At 38.5% G+C, this 27,361-nt stretch overlaps 2 protein-coding genes across 18 annotated transcripts in view; one reads left to right on the top strand and one right to left on the bottom strand.

The window, feature by feature from the left end:
- The window catches only part of DRAM2 (DNA damage regulated autophagy modulator 2), a 113,007-nt gene extending 103,408 nt beyond the window's left edge, over positions 1-9,599 (bottom strand). For 9 of the 14 annotated variants that reach the window (XM_053214598.1, XM_053214595.1, XM_053214596.1 and 6 more), the window contains exons 1-4: positions 9,455-9,599; positions 8,261-8,388; positions 7,050-7,117; positions 2,838-2,979 (exon numbers count right to left, since the gene is read on the bottom strand). In XM_053214598.1, the coding sequence (XP_053070573.1) occupies positions 2,838-2,968 (131 nt within the window). In that variant the 5' untranslated portion in view covers positions 2,969-2,979; positions 7,050-7,117; positions 8,261-8,388; positions 9,455-9,599. Of the gene's footprint in view, positions 1-2,837; positions 2,980-7,049; positions 7,118-8,260; positions 8,389-8,812; positions 9,189-9,454 lie in introns of those variants that run through there. The other 5 variants (XM_053214600.1, XM_053214601.1, XM_053214599.1 and 2 more) reach the window with 3 other exon arrangements.
- CEPT1 (choline/ethanolamine phosphotransferase 1) overlaps positions 9,590-27,361 on the top strand; it is a 36,598-nt gene continuing 18,826 nt past the window's right edge. For 3 of the 4 annotated variants that reach the window (XM_053214592.1, XM_027058366.2, XM_027058365.2), the window contains exons 1-4: positions 9,593-9,731; positions 16,033-16,442; positions 21,384-21,531; positions 23,637-23,778. In XM_053214592.1, coding sequence (XP_053070567.1) covers positions 16,104-16,442; positions 21,384-21,531; positions 23,637-23,778 — 629 coding nt within the window. In that variant the 5' untranslated portion in view covers positions 9,593-9,731; positions 16,033-16,103. Of the gene's footprint in view, positions 9,732-16,032; positions 16,443-21,383; positions 21,532-23,636; positions 23,779-27,361 lie in introns of all 4 variants that reach the window. The other variant, XM_053214593.1, reaches the window with a different exon arrangement.

Consider the following 27,361-nt stretch of genomic DNA (forward strand, 5'->3'; position numbering starts at 1 on the left):
CCAGATCCAGATCAACAGTCCACCCACCATTTACTGCAACACCTTGGGTATGCTCTTTTCAGTCCTTCTGACTGCTCCTTATCTGCAAAATGGGGCTATTAATTCCCTCCCAGCCTCATCAGACCAACAAGAGGAAATGAAACTGTGGTCATACATGTGAAGATCTAGCAAAGTAGCAGACGCAGGGGAGATGCGTATTAAATGTTACCTCCTTTCCCTTCCTTCAAACTACAGTAAAGATGAAAAAGACAAAGACTTTCAAAGTCTCTTTTGAAAATAAGAAGGATCTCAACTAACACAATGTAATGGGATTAAAAACGAAATGGAAACTCGTGTCTGGTAAGGAATCAATAAGGTTTGGTGAGTTAAGTTGGGTTAAGTTCAGGAAAACTAAAGTATCAAATATCAATTCTAAGTATTGTTCCTTCTGACTCTAAAATGTATCTTCAGAAACAAAAGATTTTGTTACTCTGATCACCTTCAGGAGGTGGAGATTGTGGTTTTGTTTGTTTCTTCTACCTTTCAAAATTTCAAAAATAATGTATATATATTCTTATAATCAGAAAAAAATATCCGTAATAATCCATAATAGTTGTATTTCAAGTGATGCTACAGTTTTGAACTATCCCATAAGTAAACAAAAGCATGCATTTCCAAGACGACTGGCTAAGTGTGCTCCTTCCTTGGCTCTGCATCAGAATGACATAAACTGGCCCACAAGTGAAAAGAGCCAAGTCCATCACCTCATCAGCATGATGCCCCAACCCGGTGGTCATCAAATTATTTTGATCATACACTATCAAAAAAAAAAAAAAATCTGATCATGTAACTTCAAAATGTATGTATTATATAAATTTAAACATTGAGATTTAAACAAAATACACACAGAAGTTCTAATAATTTCTCCTCGCGCCCCCGTACTAGTCTTGTGCATTCTACCTGAGTGTCCACTACTTGAACCGCTAAGAGAACATGTGCAGTGGAATTGTCTTTGGAGTGAAATTTACACTTGGTTATGTCTTTTGGGACTATTAACAACTAAACCTTTCAGATAGGGTGTGTGAGCTGAAAGGAAGTTTGCAGAGCATCTAGTCTAACTCAATCATTTTTCAGATGAAGGAAACGAGCCTGAGAAGTAAAATTAAGTACTACTGAGTTTAGATATATTAGAATGTTGGAGAAAGATCCCAGGGTAATATTACTAGGGTCATTAGCAGGAAAATAAAAAGGCAGAACGACAGGGATGGAAAAGGAAGTGTCTAGGGTACTATCTATCAGAAAGTCACATGCAGTACCATCACAGAACTGAAACTCTGAAGAACCCAATGGCCTCTTAAATGATTAAAAGCTCTTTAAAGTGAAAGCAGACAAGTTCTCGAAGGGGAAGTAAAAATGCTGACGGATGCTCAGGAATCACAGATATATGCTCGCTAAAGAGTTACTAAAGAATGAACGGGCTCCTTAAGCTACATATTCTGCTAGCAGAGTGGTGAACGGTGGTGATTCTTCATCAGATTATTCCAAGACTTGGAACCTTAAATTCAAAAGTATCTTTGATTTTTGTACATCTTCCCAAAGTGTACCCAATTTGTTGATATCCTTTACTCCACAGCATGCTACTGTGAGAACAGATGTAGATGGTAACATTCTGATCTCTTCTTGATATTTTTAAAAGGTAAATTTAGGCTTTTGGTTTATCATCCTTTAAAAGTTCACTATTTTCTATGTTGGAAAGATTACTTTTCAGGAGATAAACAAGTGAAACAACTACAGCAACAAAACAAACAATGGAAGGAAATCAACAAAACCATTATATTACCTCTGGACAGGCAGGAACTGGAGAGGGCTGAAACAGGCTTTCATTTTTTACTTTTATAATCAGTCTAGTATTGCTTAAAATGTGTTAGAATAAGTATATATTGCCTTTATAATTGGGAAAAAAAGAGAGTTACTGACATAGCACATGCAACTGAGTACCCATACTAACATCGTTATTAGTTTTGAAATTTCAAAAATATCACTGATAAATTTTGATACTTAAATGTGTTAGAAAGATCTAGACGACATGTCATAAAGATTATGAGCAGAGCCTGTAGAATCAAATTATCCAGTCAAACTGAACCTTGGTTCCATCACTTACTGAATCATGTGCCCTTGAACAAATAACTTAACCTCGGACCTCATTTCCTCCTCTCTCAAATGGGGGTAATAATTCTTACTTCAAAGGGTAATTGTAACTATTCAATTATTTAAGACCTGAAGAATGCTTGAAACATTACCTTGTACACAGTGGGTCAAGAAATAGTTGCCATTACCATTACATTTTAATACTATTACTGTTGTTTGCAGCATTTTTGAATTTTAAGAGGAGAATAATTCCACATCTCTCTTCTGAGACAACCTCAAGTACTTGTTTGGAAAACAAGACACTTGAACATCGTAATTCACTAACTAGTTCACTAAGTGAATCTAATTCCATCTCCACATTTTTCTATCACATGGAAAGAACCAAACATAACTTCCTTTTTATATCCCTTTGGTTGTTGTAATGTCAAACATGAAATCTGAATTTTAAACGTTAGCATTAAATGTGGCTTTGGCTACTATAGACATTTTATCAATATTTGTTCTTCCAATCCATGAGCATAAAATGTTTTTCCATTTCTTTGTGTCCTATTCAATTTTTCATCAGTGTTCTATGAAGCAGAGTACAGATCTTTGACTTCTGTGGTCAGGTTTATTCCTAAGTATCTTATGGTTTTTGGTGCAATTGCAAATGGCTTCAATGTTAAAATGTGAATGAAACAGTCTCCTATAAAAGGATATATTTCACTGACCTGATATAAGGCAAAGCAGGGTCAACATGGTGGAGTGTTATAGCAATAATGTACGAAAATATGAAAGCAGCAGCTGTCCAAATTACTAGGGCAGAAGGAAGGAAACTGAGACCTTGCTGAAACCACCACATCTCAAACACGTCTTCCGAAGTAGAAAAAAAAACAAAAACAAATTAGAAAAGATTATTCACAAGTATTTCATCTCTTCTTCTTTAGCTATCCACTCCCACAATCTTGTACTTATCACCATGAGCTGTCCCACTTCTGAAATCATCCCCCATACCATCTCCTAACACCTGTTTGCTTTCAATTTCTCGGTAAATGGAACCGAGTTTCACCCACTTGCCATATTCAGAAACATCCTTTCTCCCCCATCTTTCCACACATAATCAAGTACTAAGTAATGTTTATTCAATCTCTCAAATATCCTTCAAATCTACCCTTTCTCTCCATCTTCCCTGCCACTACTCTACCCAAAATACCATCATTTCTTGACCAGATTATTGTTATAATCTCCTAAATGGTCCTTCTCTAGTGTGGACCATAATCAATCTAGACTCCACCCTATAACCAGAGTGATCCTTCTAATTCTGAAATACCAATCTGACCACCAAATTCTCCTACAAGAATCTTTCGGTGCCTCCCTGTGCCCTTATAAATTGTCTTTCCTCCTTAACACAATCTACAAGGTCTTTGTATTGTCTGATCTCTACTTACCTTTCCATAATTCATCTCTGACTACTTATTTGTTCCCAGTTCCTTGTTCTAGTTATCACCATCTTCATCATCATTACAAAAGTAAACACAGTGTCTACTCTGTGTCACCAAGTTACTAAGCATCTTAATTACATGATCTCATTTACTTCTCAGAACAGAATTACAGAGACAAAGAAAACTGTGCAAGGTCACAGAGCTGGAGCTCAGTAGAGACAGAATTCAAACACAGGCCTTCCATTCTAACACCAATCACTATGCTCTACTGCTATAGCGAACTTCTTTCAGATGTTCAAATGGGTCATGCTCTCTTGCACACTCATAGACCTTCATGTACACTGTTCTGTCTGGATGGCAGGCCGCAGTGCTATCATCCCCCCAGCCCTACGACCACCTGTTAACTCCTATACATATTCAAGTCCCAGATCTTCCAGCTTCAGCTGAGTGGCCCTAGTTTGTTTCCAATAGTACCCTTTACTTCTCCAACCAGGGCATTTATCTCACTTAACTGTTCCTAGTTTGCTTGGTTTTATCTTCACTAAACCTTAGATTCTGAGACAGCAGAAACCAACTGTTTTGTTCACCATTACATGCATAAGGGCAGGGGGAAGAAAAAGAGCACCTAAATACACACCTAACACACATCACCACTTTCTTTCTTCAACTCCAGACGGAGAATGTTAAGTAATCATAATGAATTTTAAGACATTAATGTATCCGAATGCATTTACTTTTCAAAAATAAATACAGAAATACTTTCAAATTCTAAGAAATTACTCCTCTGTATGTGAAAACAATTTCATGTTTGGAGGGGTATCTTCTCACAGTTTGAGGGACAGAAATTGAGTATTTCCCATGAACAATGTAAGAACAACTCCTATCTACACAACCCTCCAGTACACTCAGCGTCCGCATCTCAGACTGAGGTTCTAAACAATGAAATCTCAGCCATTTTTCACTTGTCATTTACTCTGATCATCTGACTTGTTGCTAAATATGTACATTTAAATCTTGCTAAATAAGTTTCTTTTCCTTTATCCCCAAAGTCACCATTATAGACATGGTTTGAGTAATTTCCTGCCTGAATTATCATAATCTCCTTCTTTCTGTTCTTTTTTTCCCTTCTGAGTCTTTAACATTCTATCAATGCTTTTCATCAATTTAAACATGACAATTCCTTGCCACATTCCTATAGTGCTTTCCCCGGCATAAGTTTCTGGGATAATGATTCTCAATTTCTAGAAAGTTTGAACTGCTTCTAAAGTCTTTAATTTTTCTCCTTTCTTCTCTTTGAACATTATTTTAATTTGTTTTGGGTAATTCTAATGCAACATCCTTAGAGGAATCTAATTTCATATTTGTTGGTTCCACCACCCCTTGTACCTGTTTTATAGTTTTTGACCATGCACTTGTATTTGGATGATTTTAATTGGGAGAATTCTAAAAGGCTTAGGTTAAGGGTAAATCATTCCAGAAGCGCCTGGGTGGCTCAGCTCAGTCGGCTGAGCGTCCGACTTCAGCTCAGCTCATGATCTTGCCATTCCCAAGTTCAAGCCCTGTGTCAGGCTCTGTGCTGACAGCTCAGGGCCTAGAGCCTGTTTCAGATTCTGTGTTTCCCTCTCTGTGTCTGACCCTCCTCCGCTCATGCTGTGTGTGTCTCTTTCTCTCTCAAAAATAAACAAATATTAAAAAAAGAAAAGAAAAAAAGGGTGAATCATGCCAGGGAGGGTCTATAACTATTTTTGCCAGACACTCTGGCACATTACCAACCTAGGCCAACTTTAATTTCTTGACTTCCAGGTTTTTCAGACCATGTAGATATGTAAATTGAGCCCTGAATCTGAGTGATGGCAGACCCTGTAGCTTCAGGTTCTCAAGGGGGAGCTTTACTCCCTCACCTGGACCTGGGTGAAAATTTCTTTGTGATCTTCCTTTGCCAGAAAGGAGATACATTTCCTAGCCCACCTTTCATTGAGTGTGGATTTTTGAGGATCCTGGCTGAATGAGGGGGAAGGTGATTCTCCAAGGCCATGAGTTGTACAGTTGCAAGTAGAAATCTTTACATTTTATTTTTTATGAGAAAGGTCATCCCCTGAAACACATTTACACAAACTAACCTGTGAATGGTGCCTCTTGGATTTGTATACCTGAGAAGTTAAAGGGGTATGAATTATACCTCTCTACTTTGGGGGGAGTGTGCGGGGGGTGGTGGTGGGGAGAAGAGGAGCCTATGAGCTGACTCTAATTGTGCTTCATTTCTGCTATCAGCCAAATGCCCTCTCCCCACAAAAGACACATTGCTAGTTTACTACTATGGTTTCTGCTCTCTCTCTTTGACTTTTAGCCCTGGGCATTTTCCTTTCTGTTCTACACGCCTGCTATGCATTTAAAGGCTAATATAATTTATCCAACATTTAGGTGTTTTAGCAAAAGTAATTTTCACAACATCATGTCCATCTCATTTCTAGAAGCATAACCTCCTCTCCCTTTAATCATTTTTGAACGCCCACATCCTTCCTATTCTTTACAATGGAGCTCAAATACCATCTTCCACACACAACCTTCCCTTATCTCTTTGCATCTGGAAATAAGCACTCCTTCTTCAGAGAACGCTAGATTTGCACATCTCTCATGGCTATTATCTTCTGCAGTAGGACAGATAAGGAGAGTGTCTTTAAGTGGATAAAATCCTTGATAAGAGACTCTACTACCTAAGCATAGCAGAGGGCCTTGCCCATAGTAATCACTCACTCACTATTTTCTTTTCTTTTTTTTTTTTTTTAAGTTTATTTATTTATTTGAAAGAGACAGGCAGAGAATCCCAAGCAGACTCTGAGCTGTCAGCGCAGAGCCGAATCCAGGGCTCGATCTCACGGACCATGAGATCATGACCTGAGCCAAAATCAAGAGTTTCATGACTGAGCCACCCAGGCACCCCTCACTAAATATTTTCTGAATGAACAAACAGCCAAATCCAAATTATCTTAAACCCCAAAAGGATTCACGACTTTTCTACTTCAGCAAACAGTATTATCATTTTTCTAGGTTATCCAGATTCTAAAACCTCAGAGTAACCCTATGTTCCAATACAGAATCCTCCAGCCAAATGTGGCTATTTAAATTAAAATTACAAATGACTAAAATAAAACTTAAAATTCAGTCTTTCAGTCACACTAGCCACATTTCAAGTGCTCAAAAGCCACATGTGTCTAGTGGCTACCACGGAAGATGGTGAACACATAGAACATTTTCCAGTATCAATAGGAGAGTTCTATTGTACCATGCTACATAGCTATCACAGGGATTGCACTGACATAGCACAAGAAACTAACACATTACTGGTACGAAATAAGGGCTATCTTTTACAATTAACTGTTTAAAATAATGGCCACTGCACAGAGGTTTAGTCAAGAACTAAATGAATTAATATAAGTGAAATACTGTCATAGATGGTCCATAAATGGTTGTTCCTCTTGTAGAATGCAAAAGATGAATTACCTGTTTTACAAGTTCATAAGATACGTCTTCAAATCTGCACAAACCTGCACCTTTGTAAATCTTGAAATCTACATACAAAGAGAGTAAAGGGGTATTTCAAACTGCTTTCTTTTAAACATGTACAATTTCAAGTCAAGGTATCAATATTTGTTCATGGGTAGAACACTATGTTATAGAATTATTAATAACTTATTTTTCTTTAAAGAGTTGATAATTGTATGTTTAATTTTTTTATTTTAAATCTAGTATAGTTAACATATGGTGTTATATTAGTTTCAGGCATACGATACAGTGATTCAACCATTCTATACGTTACTCAGTGCTCAAGATAAGTGTACTAGTGTGTTTTATAATGATGTTGTACCATCAGAAATTAAGTAATATTTTAAATCCAGGATGTCAATTTTCCTATCCTTTCTCCCATTAGACAACTTTCACTGACCTCAAAAAAGATAAAATGAAAGGAAAAACACTGAGTTTCCTCCTACAAAAGGAAAGACAAAAATGAGGAAAGAACAATAGTTTATTATTAAGCAAAATAAAACATTAGTCTGTGTGATGCAATGGAAAGAACACACACAGTTGTGAGAGGAGGAAAAAAAAATCACTAATCTGTGTGATGCAGTGGAAAGAACACAGTTGTGAAATCAGTTGTGACATTTAGCCAAGTGCAAATCCTAGCTTTATCAAGTCCCAGCTGTGTGATTTAGGAAAATTACTAAGCTTCTCTGAGTTACAGTATTCTGATTTGGAAAGCAGCTATATCAAAGGGTTGTTCCTTAGAGTAGAACAGAGTAAGCACACAATTTAACAATGAGAGTTGATTTATCAATTCTGTACAACTAGCCACAGGGATGGGGAACAACACTCAATTCTTTGCATGTGTGAATCATCTTGGAGTTGTATCTCCTTAGGCTTTGAGGGTTCTCATTGTTTAAACTGACAGTTTAGATGAGAAGCAGGGCTTGAAATGATTTACCAATTTGCTAATGACAACTGAAAACTTTAAGTGCACTGACTTGGTAAGGAAGACTACTTTTGCTCATGTATTTTCACAGTGGAAAGCTGGAAGTATGGCTGGCTAAGTGCCAAGCAAATAAAGTTAAAATTTTAATGGTTAATGATTTAAGGAAACCTTTGAAAATAAGCAGGAATAATCTTCATAGAGTAGTAAGAGTGATTAACAAAATGTTGTTGCATCTCTCACCTACCTTCTCTACTTTCTTTGAAGATCCACGACTCAGAACTGCAGTTACAATTCTTAAATTTCACAAATGTTTGAATGCCGCTGGTAATAAGATGAATTCCTTATTCATCTGCTGAGTCCTCTAAGTGGTGACTGATAAGAAACAACAAGAAAGTAAATTCTAGATATTCCAACTGAAGAGAGAAAGCCTAAAAAAGAGAGAAAGCTTAAAAAAAAAAATTCTATGGAACCATCAGGCCCAAAGCAAAACAGAAAACGGTTATTTGTCTAAACTCTAACTTGGTCTTCTAGCAAATGTGATATTCTTGTAATTGCTAAATCCTATAGAGTCTAAAAGATTAAGTAACTTTGTTATACATTGGGTCAAATGTTATAGGGAGAGAAATGGGGGAGAATCTGATGATGCCACAAGAATTACAGAAGGGCATTTGGGTACTGATTTATAAATTAAAATTTGGGAGAACTGGAAAAATTTCCCTGGTGTGTTTTCTGTTTTTCAAATGTATCCTAATGCAAAGAAAGCACGGTGTGAGGATATAAAGGACCAGCCATTTACCTTTCCGTATTGGGCTCACACACCCTTCAATGCGCCCCGCGACAGAACTGCGCGTGGTGGACAAGCTTCGGGTAAACACAAGGTCAACACAGATCTCAATTTCAAACCTGCCCCCAAGCACCCTACCAAGAACTCTGAGCCTGGGAGTGAAAACTGCAGTTTTTGTGGGACTGGGGCGAAGGTTCTCAGTAGCCGCTTAAAACAAAACCAAGGCACTATTTACACCGTTGCCTCCTTCAGAGGTGCAAAGCCCTCGGACTAGCACCTGGGGCCAGGAAAAATGCGGGAGGTGGAGCCTGGCCCGGCTCGCGGATAGGGGGCAAGGGAGAGGGAAGTGGGAGGGGGACCGCCCAAGGATGGGGGCGCAAAGGTGAAGCGCGGAGACCTAAGCCCAGTGCACACACCCGCCCCGGTCCCCCGGAGCCCGCCCGCGCCCCGACCACCACCAGGTCCCTCTCCCGAGCTTCGCACGGCGTAGGGCCAGCTGGCACGCGACTCGTGCGCGGGCCACCTTGGTCGGGGGGGAGGGGGGTGGCGGGCGGGCTCGGGGCCGCTTCCACTTCTCCGACCCGCCCTATCCCATCCTTTGACACACCCTCCGACAGCGGTCTGGGGCCGGCCCTCATCCCCTTTTCGGCTTACCTTGCTTGCCTGGTCTGGCTAGTGCTGGCCGCCGCGTCGGGAGCGGTCCCGCCGGACGAAGACAGGGCGGGCCTCCGGAGCGCGCTCCCGAGCAGCCAGGCCAGGCCTGGGGCGCGCTTACCGCCCCGAGGAGCGCGCCCGCGCCGCCGCTCTTTCCGACCCTGTCTCCCTTTACGGCAATCGCGAAAGTGTCGCGAACGGGCCGCCGCGGATCAGAGTCACTCAGTCGCCTGGAGTAGGAGGTCTTATTTCAAGCCGTGTGCTTTCGGGGGTCGGGGTAAGGCTGCCGGGCTCGGCCTGGGGAAGGTGGCCGGGTGTGACGGACGTGTTAGGGGCACGACTCTCGAGCGGGGTGGAGAGAGAGCTGCATGCTCTGGGGTGGGGCGTTGGAATATTGGTGTGTAGGGACCCGAGCGAGGCGAACGCCGTGCTTCCTCGCGCCGGCTGCCCTCGCGCGCGGGGTTGTGGGGAAGGCGAGGGGCGCCTGCTCCTCTGGCCGCAGGTGGAGAGATTGAGGTGGCCAAGTGCCAGCGCGGGAGCCCGGGGGCTGCTGAGGGGGAGTCGGGATGCGGAGAACCTCGGCGGGCCGGGGCTGGGCGGGCCGAGGGGTGGAGGCGCTGCCCGAGTGGAACCGACCTTGCCTAGTCAGGTCCACACCCTCCTGCCCAGGTGCTGCCAAGTCCACCAGCGTGTTGCATCCGGTGCCGGGGTGGCCTTCTTTTTGGAATGCGGGCTGGGCCATGCTTCTTCATCAGCAACTTTTCTAGAAATTTCAGCGTATATTGACAAGCTCTGAGATCGCCAGCTAGGGTTTCTTTCAGCAGCGTTCTTGGAAGGAGGAAGGACGGGAGGGTTGGTAGTGTTTGCCGGTGTTCCCAGGATCACTGGGATGAATGGGATTACAGTTAGCCGCGTTTAACCTGTTTTCTCCAATTCGGTGCTTGGCGTTTCTGTGTCGTTTTGCTATTTTGCATCCTTGGTATCGGATATGTAATTTTTCTTGAAGTCTCTTAGTTCATTAATGAATCCATATTATGATAGTCAAATTTAGTGTCTTGTATGTAGGCAGAGAGTAAAGATTCCGTTTCGACTCTCGAACTAGTAGGAATGTGTTCAATGCTTGTGTTTAATTGACTCACAACACAAGTTAGACTGTCGTAAGGACATTTAGCATTACTACATTAGAACCATTGGCGTTCACATAAAGTTCCAGCTATCCAAGTTCTAAAAGCATTTATTTTGCCGCTTATTCTGTGCTGGGAAAAACCAGTCAAAGCCCCTTGTACAACTTGTCCCTACGATGCTTCCAATTGAGAAATAAGTTCGACGAATCTGCCTTTTGTATTAACCTGTTCCGACAAAGGCACCTTTATTTCTTGTCCAGTTGATAGATTATTACTGAATATTTACCACTGTGGTTTCATAAATTTATTCTCTTTCCCACACCCAGTCTCTCTTGAAATTTACATTATCAACATTTATTCGTTTGAGATGTGTAGCTCTAAACTTTGTTATAACCCAAATTGCATTTTATTGCATAGTCTGTTTTCTAGGAGGCAGTAGACAGACCTGTTCTTTAAGCTGGCTAAAAGTGCTTGGCTAAAGCTGGCGAAAATGTTCTTTTGAGGGTCATGCTGTGCTGTCTTTTTTGATGGAATACGAAAATAATCTATAAAATGCCATGCTTTTGCTTTGCTTTTTTTTTTTTTCTGGAGGAAGTCATTTCCTTTTTTTAAGGAATGCGAGATTTCGCTTCAGCAAAACAGTAGATCTAAATTGTGTTACACAGTACTGTTTTTGCTTCCAAGTCTGCTGAAAAGGCTTTTGTTTTTGCTAACTTGTTCTATGTTATCACTTGTTAAATAATGCTGAATGTAATCCTGTGATCCTATTAGTTTTCCTTTTATTTTTTTTAACCTTTTATGATTTGCTCTGCAGCCCAAATAGTGTTGGCCATTACAGTTTTCCTTTAGTAGTGCCATAAAGGTCGGAAAGAGCTGTGTTGTCACCAATTTCTGTGAAAAGACTATAAACATACTGCTGAATCAGTGCAGCTCAAAACTTGGCACCCTGAGATGTGGGGGGTGGGAAATCTGGAATTTCACACTTCAGGTTGGATATTGTGTAAGCTTACCTTATGCTCTGCAGAGAAGTTGGAGATTCCTTTTTTAGTGGGATGCTTGTCAGATGTTCCCCAAAGCTGAATCCAGGAATAATGTAGGCAGCATGCCATTATCCTCAGCTGCTATAAGCACAGATGTTCTATGCCGTAGATGTATGTCCACAAAATGTGTGTAATTTTAGTAAAGGTATTCATTAAACATCTCTGATTATATTTTTGTACCTTCATTGGGCTTTTCATATAAATATTCATATCTGCACAGAGAAAATCTTTTGTTAGACCATATGTGCCCCCTCCTCTGGACTCCCACAACAGTTTGTTCAGAGCACATTGTAACCTAGCTGTTTATAAGACACACACACACACGCACACACACACACACGCACACATGCCCTGAGCTTCTTGGGGGAATGGATGGCACACTTCAGTTTTTCTGTTTCCTCAGGGTCAAGAATAACTAGGTGCTCATTAAATACTACATAAATCATTTTTGTTCCTTGTTCCATAAATAAGTCCTAATTACCCACTTAGTATTAGGTATGGTATGAGATTCTTGGAAAAGAATGTTGCGACAGGTGTGGTCTCTGCATTCGTGGAACTTATAGACCAGTGTGGGGAAAAGACCAAAAACAGTACAACAAACAAAAAAATTCAAAATCTGGTAAGTGCTATGAAAGGAATATTGCACTGGGGCCAGGAAGGGGAATTTGCTGATTACAAGTAGAAAGGTTACAATAGCTGTAGGCCTGTGATCAATATTTATAGTAAACTAGATTCCAGATAATGGGAAGTTTTTCAGTTTAAAATATTCACTTTTACTATTATGATTTATGAAACATCCTCAGTTAATAAGCTGTGCTACAAAATTACAAATTTATAAGCTCATTGATGGCCTTTCAAAACATCAGAATAAATTCTCAGTTCCTTACCTATAAAACTTCCTCAGTTCCTTCCTACAAACCTCTGCATTGTCTGGCTTTTCAGACTTTATTGTATGTCACTCTTCCATCTGATTTACTGCTGTCACAGTGATCCCAAAGATACCTGAACAAGACTTGACTCAGGGCTTATTCCCTTGGACAGTTCTTTCTCCTGCTTTTGGAATGGCTACCTCCTTTTCTTCCTCTGAATTTGATACAAATGCTACCTCTTCATAGATTTCAATTACCTTATCTAAAATGTGCACCCCTAACTATTTTCTGGCTGCACACTCTTTTCCTCATAGCCCTCATCATAGTATGTAATGCTGTTTGCTCATTTACCTGTTTTTAGTTATTTTCCATTTGGACATGGGAACCGGGACTCCCATTGTCTGTCCTGTTTACTGCACCAATATAGGCTGAATGCATTTGGAACTTGTAGTTCATTTTCTCATAAAAACTTATGACTGGTGGTTGGTAGGCTAGCCAGCAGTGATTTTAACTCCTTACATTAATTGTTTTAGTTCCTTTAGTGTGGCATAGGCCTGACTCTATGTAAAAATTTCAAGTGGCTAGAATAATTTAGTAGTATTTGTTTCTCCTTTCCGTATTCCCATCCCACATCCTATTTCCCTTTCTCTCCATATAAAGTTCGATCTTCCTGTTACAGTCACCTACCCTGTTGCACTCCCTTGAGATATGCTTGCTTTTCATGAGCTGAAATGCAAAAGCTCCTGTTTTTTTCTTGAGATGGTTTGAATTGCAGTAGCGTCTAGGTCCCAGATGTTATGGGATGAAGGGAGAGTAGAGATGGGCTTGTGTCAGCTAGGACAACCTCTGTGTCTATCTGAATGTAGTGAAAGTAGGTGTCTGTATGTCAGGGGCTACATGTATCCAATTTATATTTGCAATCTTGTTGCTAATAGCTTCACAGAGAGACAATGTTGCCAAATCGCAGTGTTTAAAAACTCCTTGGCCTTTCTTCTTGTATGAATTATGCAAAGGCTAGATCTATGTAAAAATCTAGAAAGGTTTGTCAAAATGTAGATTTTTTTAAAGAGAGAAATAAAAGGTAAAAAAAATGTAGGGCACAGAGGGAAAACACTCAGAAGGGAGGTATCAGTGTATCATATAATCCTGCCAAATGCTCAAACTTAAAACCATTAGGATCAGTTACTTGTAGTTGTTTAGTGCCTTCAGCATGTCACCTGTTTTTTGTTTGTTTGTTTGTTTTGGTTTGTGTGTGTGTGTGTTTACAATAGGAAAATGGAACACCACAATAATAAAATGTAAATTGAGTTGACTAGACTTTTTCTTCCCATTTTAAGTTGAATTCTATAAGAACTGATTTATTATAGCTTCCAAATGTGAAGATGAATCATTTGACCACAGAAAATATGACTACTATAAGGCTAAGTATTTGGTGGCCTGTCACTTTCTCTAAAATGATTACAAACCAGTTGTTTGGCATTAATCAATTGCTTTGTGACACAGTTGGGTGTATGGAAGAATTCTTTGAAATAATAAGATATTATCTTTGGTTTGCCTTAGTTTAAAAAATTATTTCAGTATTTTTATACTTCAGAGCACTTTAGTTAACACTGGCGATTCTTTTTAAGATTTTTGAAAATTTATTTAAAGTAGTTGATGATTACAGTAACTTTTCTGAACCAGTTATTGAGATACATGATTGAGATTTTGGATGTCACTATAGATCATTAGTGACATTGAAACTTTAGAATTTGATATGTATGGGAATAGGAGGAAGAAGTCTTGCACATGTTTAATACCGGGTCCATTGCTGAGATGTCCTAGTCCCTGTATCACATTCTTTATTCCCATAGTGCAACATTTCTGGGAATTTCATATTGCATTTTGGATAGCTTTCTACCAGAAGATTGAAGTATACCTCTCTTGGTTCATTGCCACTACCCTTTTAGTTCTATTGAAATTGTTCCTTTCTTTTTCCCCCCTTAATCCTCTTATGGCTTCCCTCTCTTCTGCTTTGTAACCATGAATTTCCTTCAAAGTTCCTTACTCTTTTCCTTTTTTCTTCACACTTAATCCATTCGAGAAATTTTCTACTTTCTAAAAGAACTAGACTTTGACTTTTAAATTGATAACTTGAAATTTTCATCTCTTGCTCAAACTCCAGGTATTTGATCTTGTCTGAAGCATGTCTGCTTAAAAGTTACTTCTGTGTATTTCTTACCTCCATCCCTAAATCCCCTTCCATCACCCTTCAAGCCACAATAACTGGTTTACTTTCCTCACTTCCCTTTTTGACAGTAGTACCACTAGTCTCTGACTGTTGATTCATGTTTTCTTCTGTTCCTCCAGCCTTCATATCTAATTCCTAAGTGCCTTCCCAGGATTCTTCCTTCTAAATAGAAGTTACATACAGATTCGACTTTCACACTTCCATTTTTACTACCCTCGTCAAATGTTTGAGGTCACCATAGTAACTTTTGAGTGTTCTCACTCTCTGTGTTCTGATAAATATACATATATGTATATATATATGCATATATGTATGTATATACACATACATACGCATATACACACATATATACATGACTCCCCTTTAGTCTTGAATATATTCTTGTCATTTTCTTATGTTGCTTAGTGATTTACAATAATTATGTTATCTTTAATCTTTTCTAAGTCAAGTGCAAGTACTTTTGGGATTAAACTTAAGGTCCTTTATGAACAGTCATCACTTAATACACTTATACTTTTTTTCTTACTACCTCAGTTCATCAGGTCACTCTGCTAATACATGTATTCTGTCCTCTTAAAGTTAGGTTTGTTACTGCTCTTCACCCCTGCCTAAAATACTCTCGATATCCCATTCCACTAATAAGTTTTTTTATCTTTCAGTTTAGCTTAGACAGAAGCCCTGTGTTTGTGTGAACCTCACTTACCAGCTCTATGAGCTTGGACAAGTTAATTAGCCCCTGTGCCTTAGTTTCATTTTCTGTAAAAATGGGGGTAATTAATAATCCTGACCTAGAGTTATTGTGAGGATTAAATGAGTTAATATGTGAAACGTGCTTGAAGCATTAGTACACAGTAAGTGCTCAATGTTAGCTATTAGCATTAAATAAATAATCTGATTTAAAACCCATTTTATTCAAGTCATTCCTCTGATATTAATACTAATTTGCTAGCTATCTTTGGGTATGCCTTTGGACCTCAGTGTCCATACATGTGAAATGACTAGATCATATCTAAGATTTATTCCATTATATTACTGAAATCAGAGTGAGGAAAAAAAAAAGTGAGAGCTTTGAATTCAGTCAGACAAACTATAAGGTTTCGGGAGCTATATTACTATTAATTCCCTTAATATTTTTCACCTGAGAGTGAAGTTATATGACTTCTTTTGGCTCACACATTTAGTAAGAATTAGAACTAAAAACAGGTCCCTGGTGTTCTGATCCCTGTTTGATATGCATTAGTCTGTTACCAGTTTAAACTTTACTGACATTGACATAAATAGTGGCTGATAGATACATCTTTTTCTCTTTTTTCAGGTAAAGATCAGCCACAAAAAGCTGTGAAACAAAAGAAATTATTCTCTTCAAATAAAAGACAGCCAAGATCCATGAGTGGGCATCGATCAACAAGGAAACGATGCGGAGATTCTCACCCGGAGTCCCCTATGGGCTTCGGGCATATGAGTACTCCAGGGTGTGTATTAAATAAATTGTTTCAGTTACCTACGCCACCATTGTCAAGACATCAACTAAAGCGGCTAGAGGAACACAGATATCAGAGTGCTGGACGGTCCCTGCTTGAGCCCTTGATGCAGGGCTATTGGGAATGGCTAGTTGGAAGAGTTCCCTCCTGGATTGCCCCAAATCTCATCACCATCATCGGATTGTCAATAAACATCTGTACAACTGTTTTATTAGTCTTCTACTGTCCCACAGCCACAGAGCAGGTAAGGTGAATTTCTTAACAGATTTGAGCATTTGTTATATACCCAAAACAATGTAATTGGGATTTTAGGTCATTTATGCTAAAGATAAGATGATTTGACAATTATTTATCAACTGTTCTAAAAGATTGTATCACACATACTATTAATAAAGCTTATAACTACAGTCTATTTTGTATACTCCGCTTATGAAAACCAGAAGCAAAGGGTGGAGTCTGATTCTGGTAGGTATATTAATGTCATCAGAGATTAACATGTAAGGTAATCCTTTTAAAATCAGTAAATCTCAATACAAAAAAGTTTTTTTAATGGCTGGTTGTTTTTTTTTTTTTTAATTTTTTAATCGCTGAATGAAATCCTAGCAAAGTTGAAAATGATCAGAGAAAAAAGGCTCTGATAGTGAGATGGCACAGCTGTAAATCAGTCTTATCAAAAGTGGTTTCCTCTCGGGGTGCCCGGGGGCTCAGTCTGTTAAGCGTCCGACTTCGGCTCGGGTCATGATCTCATGGTTCATGAGTTTGAGCCCTGCATCGGGCTCTATGCTGACAGCTCAAAGCCTGGAACCTGCTTTGGATTCTGTGTCTCCCTCTCTCTCTCTCTCTCTCTCTCTGCCCCTCCTCCACTCACAACTCTGTTTCTCTCTCTCTCTCTCTTTCTCTCTCTCTCAAAAATAAATAAACATTAAAAAAAAAATTAAAAAGTGGTTTCGTCTCCATTCCAGTGAGAATTGTTTGAATATCCCTTTTCTCTTCCTATAAATACATGTGACAGATAGACCTCAGATATATCTCTATTATTCTAACAAGGCGAAAGAAGTTCTGTTCTGTCCTGTACCCTGCAATGGCTGCCTTGAAGAAGAGAAGCAGTTATTGCTGACAAGGACTCTCTGCTTGGGCCCTTCAGTACAAGTCTCTCTACTGCTGGTCCCGCTTTTTACCCTCTGTACCCGTTACTTAAAACCAAAACTGAAACTAGAGCTCTTCATCAGAATAGGTAAATTGATGTTTATCTCTTTGGTTTTGAAACTTCCTTGATAAAAAGGGAACTAAAGTAGTTAAGTAGATGGCACAACATTTGTTGTGCCCCTCCGAATGATCAGTCACACCAAGAAGATACAAGGTGATTCTCAACGAAAGGTGTCAAACGTGACTCTGAACCATATGAAATCATAGTGGTCACAAGGATTCCTTCTCTTCTTTTAAGCTTGAAGTAATCATTTTTAAGTAGTCTTTTCAGATTATTCGTTCTTTGTGATAAAATTGTCACCATCCAACCCCTTGTCCCTTTCTTTTTTTATCAATTCATTTGTTTCTCTCTCTTTTTTTTTTAATATTTACCTATTTTTCAGAGAGAGAGAGACAGACTGTGAGCAGGGGAGGGGCAGAGAGAGAGGGAGAACCAGAATCCGAAGCAAGCTCCAGGCTCTGAGCTGTCAGCACAGAGCCCAACACAGGGCTCAAACTCATGAACTGTGAGATCATGACCTGAGCCAAAGTTAGATGCTTAACCGACTGAGCCACCCAGGTGCCCCTACATACCTCTCTTAAAGTAAATGGCTACTGAATGTCACAGTTACTTACAAAACACATTTTTTTCCTTCTTCCAGTTCATTTCTTAATCACCCTTGAATACTTTTATTTAATTCCTCTTCTCCTGTACAAATACAGTTCCAAACAGATTGTATGAATATATTTCTGATTTTCTATCATTTCCTTAACTATCTTGCTTCATATCAATCAGGAAACTTAAAAACCACTATGATTGTTTAAATGTGTCCTGGGATTCTTTATCACATGTCCTTTGAACTATTTTACCTGTGACTTATTTGAGGACCTGATAGCCACTTCCAGAGGAACTTGGTTCAGGTCTCACACATCCTTAGAGTTACAACAGAACAACAGGGGTGTGTGTTAATTCTAATGGAAGCCCTCCAACAATCCTAAGCTAGTTCCACAATAGGGGTCAGGGAATGAGAGCAAGTTTAAAGGTAGAGCTCAGCTACTAATATTTATTGAACACCCCAGAGTGTACCAGGTACCATGTTCCCTATAATACTTTTCCTCAGCCTCTGTGCTTAAGTGATTTGGAATTATTGGAATAATCTTAGAATTAGTTTAAATCTTTGAGGAAACTTCCAGAATGAGAACTAGTTGAATCAAATAGAACTTTTCAGAATGGCTACTAGGAGGAATGAAGGTAGAACATGACTGAGCTGCTGTTTGTTTGGTGCTCTGCAAGGGAAGGTAGTGGCCCACAAAGGCTAGGCATGGATACATTTATAGCTGCACAGTAGAAATCCTTGTTAAGCTTTAGATCACAGTGCATTAAAATAGGTCATGGCTGTCTTCCATGATATGCTCTTATTATCTCTGTGATCTTCAGTAAATTACATAAATTCTGTAAGTCACAGTTTATTCTTTGAAATTTTATTTTGTGGTACTGAAAGAAGTAAGATTATGCATTTATAGTACATAACATATAATGCTCCATAAGTAATTATTATTTCATTGGTCAAAAAGATTAAGTATGTAATATGTTCTTCCCCACAATTTCCCTCCCATTCCTGATTTCTTCTAATAAAATACTTCTATATAGAAAGCATGGATATTTTTTTCTTTATCACTGTTTTGGAGTCAGAGAGTTCCATAAACTTATTACCCAGGGACATTCTCATTCATTATGATTCTAATTCCTTTGGGCCTTATTCCAGTGGGTGAGCATTAAATTTCGTGTCTCCAGATATTGTGAACTTTCCATATATTTATTTTACTGACTTCTTTTAATACATTAGAGTTTCAGATACTAGTCTTTCTAATAGAAAAGAATGTCACTATTGTAATAGTTTCAGCAGAGTTTGCCGTTTTTGTTAGAAAAAAAACTTTCCAGTAGATGGGAAAGGAAAATCAGTCCTTATTTTTCAAATTACTAAGGTAGAACTATAGGCTTAACCCTTTAAAAAAAAGAAAAGAAAAAAGCTCATCTATTTATTTAGAGAGCTTGCAAATGCGTGCACACAAGAAGCAGAGAGAGAGAAAGAGAGAGAATCCCAAGCAGGCTCCAAGCTGTCAGTGTGGAGTCCGACACCGCACTCAAACCCAGCAACCCCAAGACCATGACCCGAGCCGAAATCAAGAGCCAGATGTTTAACCGACTGAGACCCCCAGGTGCCCCATCCCTTTTTATATGTATACCAAAATATACTTGTGATTTATTTCTGATACTATGTACTTAAATCTCCTTAGCTGGTAGCTTTGATTTTACTATCGTAAGTTAATTTGGAATTTATCTTGCAGCTTGATATATGTTACATGTGCTTGAGTTACCCTTGCAGCCTAAGACAGATCAAGGAAATTGGTATTAGCTATTTCATACACAGGAAAACTAGAACGAACTGAGCTGTCTGTTGTTACCAATAAGAGCTCTATCAGGTTTAATTAAAACTTTTTGAAATATGACCATAAGAGTTTTTAGTTTTAATATTCATTTGTTTTTGTTTTATATTGCTAAATGAAATTCTTTTGATCTGACTTACTAAATGCGTAGTCCAGGATGGTAACCATAGCCACGTCTGGCTGTTGAGCACTTGAAATGTGCCTAGTGTAGCTGGGGAACTGAGTTTTTAGTTTTATTTAATTGCAATGAATCTAAACTAAAATAGCCACACATGGCTAATGGCTACTATGTAGGACAGTGCAGCTCTAGAGTTACTGGATTCCTGTAGGGGCAAAAAGCAGTAGCTTCAAAGTCTAGGTGGGGCTTCTTAGTCACACGAGGTTAACCAAACTCAGTGAACTTGCACATCAAGTATGGTTATGTAACCACAGTGATTGCTTTCAGGGTTTGTAACTCTGTCCTAGGGGAGGCTTACACTCTAGTCCTTTTGATAGCTTCAGTGTTCTAAAATATGAGACTCTAAGAAAATGTTTAAGAAAAGATCCTTACCTTTAATATTGGTAACTAAATAGATGTCTGAGAGCAGCCTCTTTGCGGTGAAGAATATGAGTATTATTTGCAGCTCTGCATAGTTTTAATTTGCTGCTCTGAGCACTTAATACTCAGTTTAACTTGATAACCAATATCTGAGAAAGTACCTTGTGATCATAGAAATTTTTTCATGGCATGGGAAAATAGTGAAAAGTGATATAAAACACTCTTCTACTTTCTTAAAGAGAACACACCAAATAGAAGCTCTCCTTTTTTAACACATAGCATTTAAATTCAGTATTAGTGGTTCAGGTTCTGCCTGGGAAAAGAGAAATTATTCCTTGAAAATGTGACCATAAATATTTGAAAACTAATGTTCTAAGCACTCCGTGTGCTAGATCATCATTTCCCTACTGTTGTTCCACTGAACACTGATGAGGTGTGTTGAAAAATAGGTTACGTGCTCAAAAGAGTTTAGAAAATGGCAGTATGTTGCGTCTCCCTTCTCGAACATTCACAGTGTGCATTAGCAACATTAAGGGCTGGAAGGAGTCCTGCAGTAAAGAAATGTTTAACATTGTTTAACTCAGTGTTTCCCACATGTGTTAAGCATGGAATTCATTTTCTTCATGCAATACCTATAAACATCCTCGAAATCCAATTTGGGAGAAACTGTACTAGATTATTCATTAATTGACTCAGCATCTAAATGTTAGTTATTCTAACTAAATGTTTGGACGAATCTTATGGACGTTACCTACTGTAATCTCTTAGATAACCTTACAAAGCAGTTATCCAGCATCTGCGGTGAGCAGCCCTCCAAAGCAAAGAATGTGATTCTGTTACAATTCTGATTGTTTCAGAAAGTTTTTCATTATGTAACCCTTGCATTCTCTTCCTTAGCTTCCAACTAGTTGCACTTCTCTGGAGAATGAAGACAAACTATCTGCAAGTAAACCGTTATCAGTGAAACATAGTAATGAATATGTCTTAGTAATTCTTGTGTCTTTTGTTTCACAGGCACCTCTGTGGGCATATATTGCGTGTGCATGTGGCCTTTTCATTTACCAGTCTTTGGACGCTATAGATGGGAAACAGGCAAGAAGAACCAATAGTAGTTCTCCTTTGGGAGAACTTTTTGATCATGGTTGTGATTCACTATCAACAGGTATTGTTGATTTTTTAGTGTTAATGATTAATAGTGATAAAATTAATATGATAAACAATGTTAGAATAAAAGGTTTATGGTGTTATGGTATCAGAATAAGTGATTTATATCAAATTTAAATGTTTTCAAAAGACTATAAATATGATTAATATTTGTTCATTATTGGCTGTATTGGGAGATTTAGAAATTAAGTTAATTTCTACTTAAATTACTTTTAGCCTAAATATTATTCTTTTGGCACCTGTGATATTTAAAATCTTAGGGCATAATTATCATCAAAAATCTCATAAATTGTAGACAAGAGTACAATAGTGGGAGACCAGGAAATCTGTGGTCTTTATATTTATGTGGATATTCTGTAGACATTTAAAATTATGTTGTAGACTTGCAGTATAACTGGCAATGAATGGACTTGGATAAAAAGATTGGAAAGAGTGGTGCCTGGGTGCCTCAGTCGGTTAAGCATCTGACTCTTGATTTCGGCTCAGATCATGACCGTGTGGTTCATGGGATTGAGCCCGGTATCAGCCTCCACTCTGTCAGCACTTGGGATTCATTCTCTCTCTCTCTCTCTCTCTCTCTCTCCCTCTCCCTCTCTCTCTCCCTCTCCCTCTCCCTCTCCCTCTCCCTTTCCCTCTCCCTCTCCCTCTCCCTCTCCCTCTCCCTCTCCCTCTATCCCCCTCCCTCTCTCCCTCCCTGCCTCTGTCTGTTCCTCCCTCACTCATAATAGACTTGCTCTCTCTCAAATATTTAAAAAAAAATTTTTTTTAAAGACTGGAAAGAAAAATATTTACTAAAGTGCTGGCAATAGATGAGTTATATATTAGGTTATAGGCAATACATCTTGTACTGTTTTAAGAATACTATTTTAGTATTTGGAGGGAAAAAAGAGATTTAGAAACTAAATGACAGTTTCTAACTAGTCTTCCTGGTAGGAACACCCCATGCCCTCACAACACATATTTTTACTTAGTTTTTTCTGTTGGTTTCTTGTCATTTGGCTTAGCATTTAAAATATTTTTTAAAGAAACAAAAACCCATGGTAGCTTTACCTCCTGAACTCAGATATGCAGATGTAGGTTCCTGTGAAAGTCATTGTTTCAGCGTGTCCTGACAACAGCTTCCTAAGTAGAGGAGAATGAATAGCTAAGCACTCATAATTCAAAGGACTCAAGAAACACTCAAGACTTCTACTGAATACAAAGGCTTAACGGGCACTTAATTTAATCAAGTGTATCCTATTTTTTTTTACCTGTTTATTTATTTATTTTGAGGGAGAGCTTGCGTGCGTGTGTACCACAGGGGAAGGGGCAGAGAGAGAGGCAAAGAGAATCACAAGCAGGCTCTACACTCAGCATGAAGCCCCATGTGGGGCTCAATCTCGTAACAGAGATCATGACCTGAGCCAAAAATGAGAGTAGGACACTCAACCAATTGAGCCACCCAGGCACCCCCCTATTTTTTCTTTTAAGTGGTGATCTTTTTTGTGGTGTACTTTGAGTTCCAAACTTTTATAGGACATGTTTTTCTGTATAAGTCACCCATAATTATATCTGCTACATATGAAAAGATAGCTATGGATGTAAAAAACAATTGGTCCTTTTGTGAATTATGTAGGTCTTTAGTGTTTCTTCCTCCGCCAATAATCACTTAATGCAATGTCTAATATGTTTCAGGCACTGTTTGAAATCCTTTACAATATTGATTTATTTTGTCTGGTTTTTATTATCATGTTACAAATGAGGTAACTGAGGCACAGGGGAAGTCTTTCTTTTTACTCTGTCCTGTAATTTTTTACTGTTCATCACTATCACTAAACTGGGAGGATACTCCAAAAAATGCTCAAGTATTTTAGTTGCTTTCAAGACCTTTGGTTCCACTGAGTGGTATAGTGAAAAATGGAAGTGAAATTATGGGGTGAAAGATAATGTAAAAGATTATATCCTGCTTTCCTGGAACCATAGGTACCTGAGACAAGATTGTACATTCATAGCACGTCTTCTTTTTTTTTTTTTTTTTTTTTTGCTTCATCTAAAAGCATTTCCAGCTCAGTTAATGTTGGTTATTGAGATTGTTCAGTTATTATCGTGATCTTTCTTTTGCAGTTTTTGTGGTTCTTGGAACTTGTATTGCAGTGCAGCTGGGGACAAACCCTGATTGGATGTTTTTTTGTTGTTTTGCTGGAACATTCATGTTCTATTGTGCACACTGGCAAACATATGTTTCTGGAACATTGCGATTTGGAATGTAAGTAACACTTAACAGTGATTTTTTGTTTTCTCTTTCAGATATGGAGAATGTTGCTTTTACATATCTCAGTATTAGGAATTGATCAAAGCACTAAATTAGTTTAGCAAATAGAAGTTTAAAACTCTCATTATTGTAGCTGCCTAATGGTCTCTGTCCGTCCATCACACTGTTTAGAAGGAAATATTAGGACCTCCCAACCAATATTTTTAAAATAATATGAAAAGCAGTGGCCCCTCCTCACTCATACCCACTTGTCTTTCCCTCAGATAAATGCACTGTATTTTTCCTGTATTTACCTTAACTCCATGTTTTATTTTGACATACGAAAATGCATTTTCAGGAAAGATTAGATAGTTTATGAGAACAGAGAGCAACTCTCATCTCTCAGTATCATAGCTTAATTAGATTTTATTCTTTTCATATTATTTGTGGGTCTATAAAAATCTAAGCTCTTAATAATTCAGTTGACATAAACACACCATATAGGTTACTACCACCAACAAATGCCCAAGAATTTAAAAAGTGAAATACAAACTCCTTTCAGACTCCAAAACGTATAGTTCCTACCTGTTGATCAGTACTTTTTCATAAATATTAATGAGTAAACTCATCTTGGAACAAGGTAAAGGGTGAAATTCACCAACTGGTGTTTAATTGCCACAGATCCGATTTACACGGCTCGAGTTAGTCTTATTTTTTTCATGGTGTCGAAGTAAAAGAGAAAGAACTTGAGAAAAGACTCTGAATACTTCATGAAATATCCAAATAAAATCTCTGATTGCAAACGATAGGAGAACATCTTAACCTAGTCCCTTTAAGATGAATCATTAATGGATATTTAAATTTTAGATCCCTAATAAACTTAGTTTTCTAGCTCTTGTAAGAGCCAAATGCACAGAAATCCACCTGTTCCTTACAAATTCAGTTCAAATTGTTTTTGCTAAACTTATTTAAACAGAACTTAAGATGTTCTTAACTTATGACAGTAACAACAATTATTATTTTGGATGTTAACTAAAAGACATGTCCTGGAAGCATTTTATAATAAAGGGGTTAGAAGACATGTTTAAGGCCCATCTTAAGGTGACAATAGTAGACATGCCTGTCCAATTGAAACTCGTATGCTTGTGCGTTCATCAGTTTAAAAATGATCAGTGCTCAGGAAATATTGTAGATTTCTGGTACAAAAAAAAAAAAGTAATTGAAAATACTGTGTGCAGATGTTTTTTTCAAATTGTTTTTATAGCCTATATCTCAAGTTTTCATAGTATTACTCTGCATTGGTAAAACCACAAAATATAATGGACTTCCAAGATCACTTGGTTTGCCCTAATTCAGTTTTAATTTTTAGTGACGTGACTGTTTTCAAAAATAGCAGAACTTGTAATATCTGGATTTGACATCGTTTGTTTCAGTGGTTATTATCTCATAGTTAACTTGCAAGCCCTTATTTTGAAAGTTGATTTATCATCAGCCCTAATAAATTCTCTTTCCCTTTCAAGTAAAGCAGCACCAACCATGTAGTATGGGAACTGAAGGAAGGAGAGGGAGTGAACCATGGAAGTAGGGGAAGAGTAAACAGTGTTTTTAGGAGCGATTTGTTAGCACAGCTCTCACTTTGCCAGTCTTAGAATGTCCCTTGTGGGGTATTCCTTTGATAAAATATGCACTTAGAGGACTGTGAGCAGTTCCATATTGTTAGACCAAAGATGCCTGTAGGGGAGTGGCAGGAGACAAGGCTGGAGAAGATCCAGAAAATCAGGGGATTTCTATGTCCTGCCAAGAAATATGAGCTTTTTTCCTGAATCTGTGGGGAGCCTTTGCAAAACCGAAACCAGGAAAATGACAAAAGGACAATTGGAAAGAGCAGCCTGGCAGCATTCGGAGGGTGAATTGGCATGGGCTAGTACAGAGGTAAGGAGGTCCTGTCGGAGTCACCAACATAATTAACATGAGGAATGCTCACACCTGAACGAGTGTGATGACAGTGCTACCAGAGAGAGAGTCATAGTCTGGAGAGAGGCTGAAGAGGTAGAAACTGTAGGACCTAATCTCTATCTGCACGTGGGGAATGAATGAGCGAGCAGAGACTGGAGTAACTCCCAGTTCCCCTCCTTAGGTGGCTGGATGGGGGGTAGAGAAAGGCCCTACACGCAGAAGAACCTATGTGAAAGGGCGAGGTCTATGAGCACATGTATGTGAGGGATTTTAGGCATCCAGATAGAATGAAAATAGCTTAGAAAACTTAGAAAGCAAGCTTAGAAAGAAGCCTATGAAAAGTATTGAACAGCCAGAGAAGGAGGCATACCAGAACGAAAAGCCAGAGATTTCAAAAGAGAACAACGCTGAATGCTGCCAAGACTCAAAATGAGGACAGAAAATTGTACACTAAATTTGGCGATCTGAGGCCATCCGGAGTAGTTTTCTATAGTGGAAGGGTAGAAGCCAGATTGTAGGGGATGGGAAGTGAAGGGACTAAATAAGCATGTGGTACAGGTGATGTACAGAATGTGTGGCTGCGATGGGAAGAAGCAAGGCATCTGTGAGAAGTAAGAACATCGGTGTGCAAAGGAAGGAGGGTTTTGAATTTACACAGAAGAAATTGGCTAGAGAAGAGATTGAAGATATTTGGGGGAGAAAAGAGAGAGATGGATCTACAGAGCTAGACTGATGAAAATGCAGGAACAATGTTTAGGGTAACAGGCAGAGGGACTAGGTGGGAAGACACTGTCCCACTGAGACTATAGTGCTTCTTTGTAATGGTGTGAAACTAGATACACAAATATTGGAGCCAGTTTAAATTTAATATCTCAATTTAAATTACATATTAGTATTACAAGGGATTGGTTTTGATTTGGAAAATTAAATACACTTTTCTGAAATCCTGCATTCATATTAAGGCAACCCTATTTTTTTTTTTTTTTTTTAAGTAAAAGCAGATCTCAACATTCAAAGAAATGTGCTGCGAGTACTCACATTTAAGGAGATATTTTTCCAATGTAATGGGGGCATATGGAATAATAGACATATTCCTAAAGAAGTTTTAAAAATGCCATTTAAGATTTCACATTCTTTTCAAGAGCAGGTAGAATAGGCTGATGTATAATAGGTTGAATATTGAAGTAAAGTTTATATGTGTGGAGGAGAAAGTCTAAATTTTGTTTAATTAGAAAAGAATAAGATAACCTTTCAAGTGTAATTTGACTAAAAAGACTTTTTTTTACTCTTTATTTTTTTGAAAGAGAGACCGACAGAGCTTGAGGGGAGAGAGAGGGGCAGATAGAGAGGGAGACACAGATTCTCAAGTAGGCTCCAGGCTCTGAGCTGTCAGCACAGAGCCTGATGCAGGGCTTGAACTTAGGAACCATGAGATCATGACCTGAGCCAAAGTCAACGCTTAGCCTACTGAGTCACCCAGGCATCCCTGACTAAAGAAATTTTTTTAAATCCCTTACTTTTCTTACTCCTTTTTGGAGAAACATGAAAGCGGCCCTTAGGCACCTTAGGAATTTTGTTTTAAAATATTTTTATTTTAATTGTTTTATTTTGGTGGTTATGCACAAATGAAAAAAAAATCATG

This window comes from Acinonyx jubatus, chromosome C1 (genome assembly GCF_027475565.1).
Source record: "Acinonyx jubatus isolate Ajub_Pintada_27869175 chromosome C1, VMU_Ajub_asm_v1.0, whole genome shotgun sequence".
NCBI lineage: Eukaryota > Metazoa > Chordata > Mammalia > Carnivora > Felidae > Acinonyx > Acinonyx jubatus.